The sequence below is a fragment of the Hyla sarda genome, chromosome 4 (assembly GCF_029499605.1).
Source record: "Hyla sarda isolate aHylSar1 chromosome 4, aHylSar1.hap1, whole genome shotgun sequence".
In the NCBI taxonomy this organism is placed as follows: Eukaryota; Metazoa; Chordata; class Amphibia; order Anura; family Hylidae; genus Hyla; species Hyla sarda.
Genome location: NC_079192.1, coordinates 398,741,416 through 398,751,415, shown reverse-complemented (window position 1 = coordinate 398,751,415; position 10,000 = coordinate 398,741,416). Strand labels below are relative to the sequence as shown.

General features: G+C 42.4%; 1 protein-coding gene across 3 annotated transcripts in view; it reads left to right on the top strand.

Moving 5' to 3' along the window:
- Positions 1-4,705, top strand: part of TMEM263 (transmembrane protein 263) — a 24,815-nt gene extending 20,110 nt beyond the window's left edge. For all 3 annotated transcript variants that reach the window (XM_056569509.1, XM_056569510.1, XM_056569511.1), the window contains exon 3: positions 4,165-4,705. In XM_056569509.1, coding sequence (XP_056425484.1) covers positions 4,165-4,445 — 281 coding nt within the window. In that variant the 3' untranslated portion in view covers positions 4,446-4,705. The remainder of the gene's footprint in view (positions 1-4,164) is intronic.
- The last annotated feature ends 5,295 nt before the right edge of the window (positions 4,706-10,000 follow it).

Here is a 10,000-nt window from a genome sequence, read left to right as displayed (position 1 = left end):
TGCCATCATTACTGCGCAGAGAGAGTTCGCTCTGCACGTAATGACGGGCAATACAGGGGCCGGAGCATCGTTACGTCACGGCTCCGCCCCTCGTGATGTCACGGCCCACCCCTGTCAATACAAGTCTATGGGAGGGGTCGTCACGCCCCCTGCCATAGACTTGCATTAAGGGGACGGGCCGTGATGTCATGAGGGGCGGAGCCTTGACATAACTATGCTCCGGCCCCTGTATCGCCCGTCATTACGCACTGAGCGAACTCGCTCTGTGCAGTAATGATGGCGGGGTGCCGCAGCGGCGATCCCCGGGGTACGCAGCAGCGGGACCCCGGCGATCTGACATCTTATCCCCTATCCTTTTGGATAGGGGATAAGATGTCTAGGGGCGGAGTAACCCTTTTAAAGGAGTATTCCAACACTGGAAAACTTATCCCCTATCCCAGTGGTCTTCAACCTGCGGACCTCCAGATGTTGCAAAACTACAACTCCCAGCATGCCCGGACAGCCAACGGCTGTCCGGGCATGCTGGGTGTTGTAGTTTTGCAACATCTGGAGGTCCGCAGGTTGAAGACCACTGCCCTATCCCTTAGTATGGGGGTAAATTCTCCAATACTGGAGTACTCCTTTTAATAGGAATGTCCACAAAGTTCCCGCACCTTTTTTATATACTCTGCGAAGGTGGTAGAACGTATTGGAGCCTAGTTGAAGGGGGACTCCATTGGAAAACATTTTATTTATTTTAAATCAACTGGTGCCAGAAAGTTAAACAGACCTGTCAATTACTTCTATTTAAAATAAAATCTTAATCCTTCCAGTACTTATCAGCTGCTATTTGCTCCACAGAAAGTTATTTTCTTTTTGAATTTGCTGTGTCTGTGACCACAGTGCTCTCTGCTGACACCTCTGTCCATGTCAGGAACTGTCCAGAGTAGGAGCAAATCCCCATAACAAACCTATCCTGCTCTGTACAGTTCCTGACATGGACAGAGGTGTCAGCAGAGAGCATTGTGGTCAGACGGGAAAAGAAATTAAAAAAAGAAAAAAACTTCCTGTGGAGCATACAGCAGCTGAGAAGTACTGGAAGGATTAAGATTTTTTTTTTAAATAGAAGTCATTTACAAATCTGTTTAACTTTCTGGCACCAGTTAATTAAAAAAAAAATAGATAAAAATAAAAAAAAAATGTATATAAATTATATATATATATATACATATATATATATATATATATATATATATATATATATATATATATATATATATATATATATATATATATATATATTATATGCTACAAGCGGAAATTGCTTAAAGGGGTACTTCACTGGAGGAAAAAATAAATAAATAAATATATATATAAGTTATTTATTTATTTTTTCCTCCAGTGAAGTACCCCTTTAAGCAATTTCCGCTTGTAGCAGTTCACACAGCAGTTGTAGAAGTTCCACCAGAATAAGTGCACAGCAGTCCTGACATGTTTCAGCCCACAGACCTTAATCATAGACTACCTATGATTAAGGTCATAGACCGAAACACGTCAGGCCTTCCAGACATTTGTTTGTTTTAATACTTTATATTAAAGAAGCTGGTTTTACCTGGATCCAGAATATCTCTTTATAGGTTAGGTTGATGTAGACTTCTCCTTCAAGGGAGGTTTTGCTAGAAAGTTCTTCCAAGAATTGATCTGGGTAAGAAGTGACAATGTGACACAGCAGAGCTGTCTGTGCGCGCTGCTCTTCTCAATAATGAGACCCATCCTGACAGATGTGTTGTAATGGCGGAGCTGATGCACCTGACACGTTCTGTCAGCCCTTCCCCGTATCACAGATCAGCGGAGTGTGCCACCTTGTATTATTGATGTGACAGATGCAGACCTACTTTGAGGAACGGTGCGTCGTACCCACAGATGTTAAGCCAAGCAGATTCGGAGACGCCGGTGATTGAACTGGAGATGAAAGTTTTTTTTTTTGTTTTTTTTTGTGGCGAGAGCTGGAGGCGAATGATGAGCCGGGGAAGATTGTCGCAGTACGAGGAGCAGCCGGCGCTCTCCCTCTACACAAGCGGCTTTGATGTTACCGGGATTTTATATTCCGCTTCTAATGAGAAGTGTTTAGGAATCTGCGCAACGTGATATTGTCGTAACGGGAACGGGGTGTAAAGAAAGCGTTGAAGCTGGAGGGGTTATCCTTCTGGTTTTCTGTGGTGACCTTCAAATATTATAATGTATTTTTGGTTGCATTACGCTCAGTATAATGTGTGATGCAACTTTACGGATTGTAAGATTGGCAATAGTCCGTGAGCTCTTGTGACCTGCGCATCTGTGCAAATCCTACTGACCCTGTAGCCAGTATACAGGGATTATGTCTTTGATGTTCTTTCAATCTGTGTAGAAAGGATATGCAAAGCCGCTCTCACGCTACATTTTTCAGGTAGCTTTTCCTCAAAATGAGTCTTAGAACATGACTGGGAATGTATGCCAAGCTAGAAGCTGGCTAGTGAGAGGTGTTTGTATTTATGACACTCTACTCAAGGATAAAACAGTCCTCCGTGGGTCCCACGACTATATGTCTCCAGCCAGCATCCTTCTTTTTACTGATGTGGAGCAATAACCCTGAAACAGCGGTCTGTACAGGGGTATTCTTTCCTTCTAAAGCAGTGTTTTCCAAACAGTGTAAAACACTGATCTAGAGAGAGATCTGGCTCCGCAAACATTCCCCTGGTTCTGCCGCGGCTCTCCCCGTGCTGGGGGCGTGTCGGCCGCAGCATGACGCTGCGGCCGACACAACCCCTCCATATATATCTCTATGGGAGAGGCAGAGATGCAGTGTTTGTACCTCCCCGCCTGTTCCATGGAGCTGAATGGAGGGGGCGTCTGCCAACCTCTTAGTGAGGTCAACGACACAATCCTTAGCCGCGCAGTGCTCGGTCTCTGTACGGGAGAGTGCGAGGAGCCCCAGCGGTCGGACCCCTCGATCAAACACTTATCCCCTATCCTGCAGTTAGGGAATAAGTTGTCTATGGCTGCAGTAGTGCTTTAATATTGCCTTAATACTAACCTAGGCTCAGTCCATCCATAGTGTGCTTGTTTTGTACGTCAGGTCGGTAGTATATCCTGACATGCACCTCTTATGTATGGTGCTGTATCGGTATATGTTGGCCTTCCTATAAAGCACCCAGTCACTAGAACATAAATCCACCCCCCCCCCCAATCTGTATAAATGGAGTCGTGTCAGGTCATTACCTATGTCCATTTAGTCTAGTGGAATGGGGCAGCAGAGTAGGCCGAGCACTGTATTTTAGGCCGAGCACTGTATTTTAGGCCGAGCTCTGTATTTTAGGCCGAGCACTGTATTTATTGTAGGACGAGCACTGGGCAAACTCACATCGATCAAAAACTGGGGCTGAATATTTTTTTGTGGGAGAACATTAAAGGGTTTTTCAACCCAGTGAATAATAGTGCTGTAAAAAAAACAATGGTAATAACTTGCCACTCCCGTGCCGATACTTCCCTAGTCTCCTGCTGGTCTGTTAACCCAGTTCCAGCCATATAATGTCATCACAACATGTGACCAATTCAGCCAATCGCTGGAGCTTGGTAAACAAGGAGCGATGGGGCACCAGAAATGTGGATTCGTAATGTGATTGTTACTCGTATCGTTCATGGGTTGTAAAGTTTCATGTGGCCTTTAGCTGAACAGAAGCCCACCTTAAAGGAGTACTCCGCTGCTCAGCTGTTGGAACAGACTGTTCGGAACACTGAAGCCAGCGCTGGGAGCTTGTGGCGTCATAGCCCCGTCCCCTCATGACGTCACGCCCCACCCCCTCAATGCAAGTCTATGGGAGGGGGCGTGACGGATGTCACGCCCCCTCCCATAGACTTGCATTGAGGGGGTGGGGCGTGACATCACGAGGGGGTGGGGCTACGAGGTCACCAGCTCCAGTGTTCGGAACAGTTTGTTCCAAACGCTGAGCAGCGGAGTACCCCTTTAAATATTAGATTAGACCTTAGACCCATGTTTATGTATTTTTTTTACATTCCCTGCTTATTTATTAATGGATGCTATTTGGTTATTACTGTTTTTTGTTATATTTACAGGATTGCTATGTAAAAGTAAAAGTCTAGACTTACTCTGTGATTCTTACTATTTCTTTTTCTGTCTCTTTCCAGCCGCAGTTAAAGACCACCCTCAAGCCCAGCCCGGCATGATTTCCCGTGTAACAGGGGGCATCTTCAGCATAACCAAAGGCGCCGTTGGCGCCACCATAGGCGGCGTCGCCTGGATCGGAGGCAAGAGTTACGAAGTGACAAAAACGGCGGTCACGTCAGTGCCCAGCATAGGAGTCGGCATCGTAAAAGGCGGAGTGTCGGCGGTCACTGGGGGCGTCTCTGCCGTTGGCTCTGTGGTCTCCAGTAAGGTCTCTGGCAAGAAGAAGGACAAATCTGACTGAGCCTATATATATATATGTATAGATATGATTCTTTTTCTTACGAGGACTGACCCGGCAGTGATTTGGTGGCTGCAGAACAGTCGAGCGATGAGCACACCACTTGTTTCTGCAGCGCCGGCGCGGTCCATCCAGCGAGCAGATGGGACCGCAGCAGTGAACACGGACTATGAAGGGGTTCATTGAAACTGCAGAGCAAATGTTACGTTTTATTACACCAAATCATGTGTTTCCATTGTGTTTTTTTTTTTTTCTTTTTTTCTTTTTTTTTTCTCTTTAATTTTTTTTTTCTTTTTTATATATATATATATATATATATATATATATATATATATATATATATATATATATATATATATATATATATATATATATATATATATATATATATATATATAAATTCACAGCACATAAATTTACAGCCAGGTACTTGTATACCACGTGTTTTTATCTTGGCACCTGAATACCCACACACCTTGACTTTATATCAATGCAATTTATCACCAGTCGGTGGTTATAGAAAGTTTCAAAGAAACTGAATTTTTTTTTTTTTTTTTTTTTAATAAGTCCAAAAATTTCAGCTATATGTGACTTCTTTACCCCCCTTTAGAATGTTTGTGTGTTTTTTTGCTTTTTGATTTTGGGCTATTCTTTTGTTGCTTGTTTGTTATATGTGACAGTGTTGTATGTTGCTCCTCACCGTCATTCGCTTGGGGATAGACCTATACGTTTAGTTCGTGTAGGGGACCCTATAGGTCAGTGGTCTCCAACCTGCGGACCTCCAGATGTTGCAAAACTACAACTCCCAGCATGCCCGGACAGCCGTTGGCTGTCCGGGCATGCTGGGAGTTGTAGTTTTGCAACATCTGGAGGTCCGCAGGTTGGAGACCACTGCTATAGGTTCTAGGTTATGTTTTTTTTTTTTTTTTCTCCTCCCTTCCAGTCTTCTAGTGCCTTATAGAACGCCCTCAGGTACACAACATTAAAGGGGTTATCCAGGGAAAAAAACTTTTTTTTTTTATTTTATTTTATTTTTTTTAAGATATCAACTGGCTCCAGAAAGTTAAACAGATTTGTAAATTACTTCTATTAAAAAAAAATCTTAATCCTTTCAGTACTTATGAGCTTCTGAAGTTAAGGTTGTTCTTTTCTGTCTAAGTGCTCTCTGATGACACCTGTCTCGGGAACCGCCCAGTTTAGAAGACGTTTGCTATGGGGATTTGCTTCTAAACTGGGCGGTTCCTGAGACAGGTGTCATCAGAGAGCACTTAGACAGAAAAGAACAACTCCACTTCAGAAGCTCATAAGTACTGAAAGGATTAAAAAAAATTTTATAGAAGTAATTTACAAATCTGTTTAACTTTCTGGAACCAGTTGATTAAAAAAAAAAAAAAGTTTTTTTTCCTGGATTACCTCTTTAAATGTGGATTCCGCTACCATCCCCACTTTTTTATAGAGCCCGTGATAGAAAGCTATGGCTTCGGACCTTACCGTCAGTCTTTGCACATGGTTGACACTCCTTTTAAGGTGCATTTAGTTTTTCGTTGTATTTTTATTATTATTTTTTTCTCTCCCCTCGGGCAGGATTAAAGAAGTGGTAGTTTACATATTTTTATACATTGCAAGAAGCTTATTTTCTATATAGAGTATAATTGTTTGCTGTGTCTTTGATATGAATGCTACGCAGATCCTAAGTGTAAGAATTTAGTGTCAAGTTCTTGTTTAAATTTTCTCTAATTCCAGCCCCTGTGTATTTTTTTTTTCTTTTCTTATTTATTCCAAAGTAATAAAAGTGCAAACAATCATACGACAACAATCTTTCCTTTTATAACAGGAATATAATAACCCCTTTCTACCCTTAAAGGGGTATTCCAGGAAAAAACTTTTTATATATATATATATATATATATATATATATATATATATATATATATATATATATATATATATATATATATATATAATCAACTGGCTCCAGAAAGTTAAACAGATTTGTAGATTACTTAAAATCTTAATCCTTTCAGTACTTATGAGCTTCTGAAGTTAAGGTTGTTCTTTTCTGTCTAAGTGCTCTCTGATGACACCTGTCTCGGGAAACGCCCAGTTTAGAAGAGGTTTGCTATGGGGATTTGCTTCTAAACTGGGTGTTTCCCGAGACAGGTGTCATCAGAGAGCACTTAGACAGAAAAGAACAACCTTAACTTCAGAAGCTCATAAGTACTGAAAGGATTAAGATTTTTTTAATAGAAGTAATTTACATACCTGTTTAACTTTCTGGAGCCAGTTGATATATAAATTTTTTTTTTTTTTTCCTGGAATACCCCTTTAAGAAATAGTGCAGCAAAAAATAACTTGTCCCTTATCCAAAGAATAGGGGGATAAATTATAGATCTCGGGGGGGGGGGGGGGGGGGGGTCCGAGTGCTGAGACCCCCACGATCTCCGGGGCCCCAGCAGTATTCCGGAAGTGGCCGTTCCAGGCCCCCGCAGGAAGCCACGGCTGGCACACCCCCTCTATGTATTTCTATGGGATACATGGAGGGGGGTGTGTCAGCTGGCGTTCCGTGCAGGGATCGGCACGCCCTCTTCCAGCAGACTGCCGGGGCCCCATTCAGTAGATCATGGGGGTCCCAGTGCTTGGATCTATAACTTATCCCCTATTCTTTGGATAAGGGATAATTTTTTAAAATTTTTTTTTTACTACAGAACTCCTTTAAAGAGATTATCAAGGAAAAGTGTTTATATATATATATATATATATATATATATATATATATATATATATATATATATATATATATATATCTATATATATATATATCTATATCTATCTATCTATCTCAACTGGCTCCAGAAAGTTAAACAGATTTGTAAATTACTTCTATTAAAAAATCTTAATCCTTTAAGTACTTATGAGCTGCTGAAGTTGAGTTGTTCTTTTCTGTCTGTGTTCTCTGATGACACGTGTCTCTGGGACCGCCCAGTTTAGAAGCAAATCCCCATAGCAAACCTCTTCTACTCTGTGCAGTTCCTGAGACAAGCAGAGATGTCAGCAGAGAGCACTGTTGCCAGACAGAAAAGAACAACTCAACTTCAGCAGCTTATAATTATTGAAAGGATTAAGATTTTTTAACAGAAGTAATATACAAATCTGTTTAACTTTCTGGAGCCAGTTGATATAAAGTTTTTTTTTACCTGGAATACCCCTTTAATGATCGATCCCACCACTCATCAGGAATTAGAGCCCCCACCTCCGATCTGAATCTGGCTGTTAAGTTAAATGTAGTGTACTGCTATAGCACAGAATTGATCAGCATTATCAGCGCTCCATTACTGCAGGCTGCCTGGAGCACCAAATGGATTAGAGGCAGGTAGGGACCCTCCGCCCTTCATCTCAGCTGATGGGAACCCCACAACTTTGTGGTCCCGATCAGTTTCCTGAGCTATCTGTCAACTAGATTTCTTACATTTATATGCCACAATCCACTTTGAATGCAGCGTTTGAAGGGTTAATGCCCGACATCGGCCCGATCCGTGATGTCCGGTGTTAGCCGTGGGTCCCAGCTGCTAGTAGCAGCCGTGATTCACCGTGTATGAAGCATGCTCAGCTCCTGGGAGGGCCTTAAACAGCAGGAGCAGGGTATACATTTGCACCCTGCGCCCTTATAGCGGTAATAAGTCATAGATACAATAGGGGGCAGAACTTCTTCTGAGGCGATGTTCACACAATCAGGGTTTTTTAATTGCAATCAAAAGCCAGAAATGGTTTTAAAACAAGGTCCCAGTTTTTACTTCCTTGTTCTGTATTTAAAGGGATACACCGGTGGAAAACGCATTTTTTATTAAATTTTTTTAAATCAACTGGTGTCAAAAAGTTAGGCTGGGTTCACACTACGTTTTGTCCCATACGGGAGCGCATACGGCAGGGGGGAGCTAAAAGCTCGCGCTCCCGTATGTCACCGTATGCGCTCCCGTATGTAATCCATTTCAATGAGCCGACCGGAGTGAAACGTTCGGTCCGGTCGGCTCATTTTTGCGCCGTATGCGCTTTTACAACCGGACCTAAAACCGTGGTTGACCATAGTTTTAGGTCCGGTTGTAAAAGCGCATACGGCGCAAAAATGAGCCGACAGGACCGAACGTTTCACTCCGGTCGGCTCATTGAAATGAATGACATACGGGAGCGCATACGGTGACATACGGGAGCGCGAGCTTTTAGCTCCCCCCTGCCGTATGCGCTCCCGTATGGGACAAAACGTAGTGTGGACCCAGCCTTACACTGATTTGTAAATGACTTCTATTAAAAAATCTTTATCCTTCCAGTACTTATTAGCAGCTGTATGCTACAGAGGAAATTGTTTTCTTTTTGAATTTTTGTCTCGTCCACAGTGATCTCTGCTGACACCTCTGTCCCTGTCAGGAACTGTCCAGAGCAGCATAGGTTTGCTATGGGGATTTTCTCCTACTCTGGACAGTTCCTGATACAGGCTTCATGTGTCAGCAAAGAGCACTGTGGACAAGACAAAAAAGAAATTAAAAAAGAAAGGAATTTCCTCTGGAGCATACAGCTGCTAAATAGTACTGGAAGGGTAAAGATTTTTTAATAGAAGTCATTTACAAATCTGTTTATCTTTCTGACACCAGTTGATTTAAAAAAAAATTTTTCCCCCCGGAGTACCCCTTTAATAGCTGCAATTAAACCTTTAATGTGTGAACAATTAACAAACAAGTTTGGCGTGTTTTACGTTAACAAGGTTAACCTGTTAGACTACGTTCACACTACGGAATGGCCGGCTGCTGCACAGACCTGCACCGACGCCATTGAGGACCATGCGGATTGCAGATTTCTACCGATTGGATGACATTCTGCAGTGTGATTGGGTCCACGCAGATTCATGTAGCAGAATATCCAAGCTTAATTCCGTTTGGAAATTCCATAATGTGAATGTAGCTTCATCTTAGAGCTTATCCAGGAATAGCAAAACAGAACTAATTTCTTCCAGAAATAGCACCACACCTGTCTGCAGGTTGTTTGTGGTATTACAGCTTGGCTCTATTCCCTTCAATGGAACTGAGCTGCAATACCAAACACAACCTGAAGACAAGAGTGGTGTTGTGTTTTTTTCCCTTTTCACGCATAATGCTAGCGCAGTGTTTCCCAACCAGCTGTTGCAAAACTACAATTCCCAGCATGCCAGGACAGCCAACGGCTGTCCTGGCATGCTGGGGGTTGTAGTTTTGCAACAAAGCTTAAAGGGGTACTCCTAGTGGAATTATTTTTTTTTTTAAATCAACTGGTGCCAGAAAGTTAAACAAACTGATTTGTAAATGACTTCTATTTAAAAAACCTTAATCCTTCCAGTATTTATCAGCTGCTGTATGCTCCAAAGGAAGTTCTTTTCTTATTGATTTTATTTTCTGTCTGACCACAGTGCTCTCTGCTGACACCTCTGTCCACATCAGGAACTGTCCAGAGCAGGAGAGGTTTGCTATGGGGGAATTGTTCCTGCTCTGGACAGAGGGGTCAGCAGAGAGCACTGTGGTCAGATAGAAAAGAAA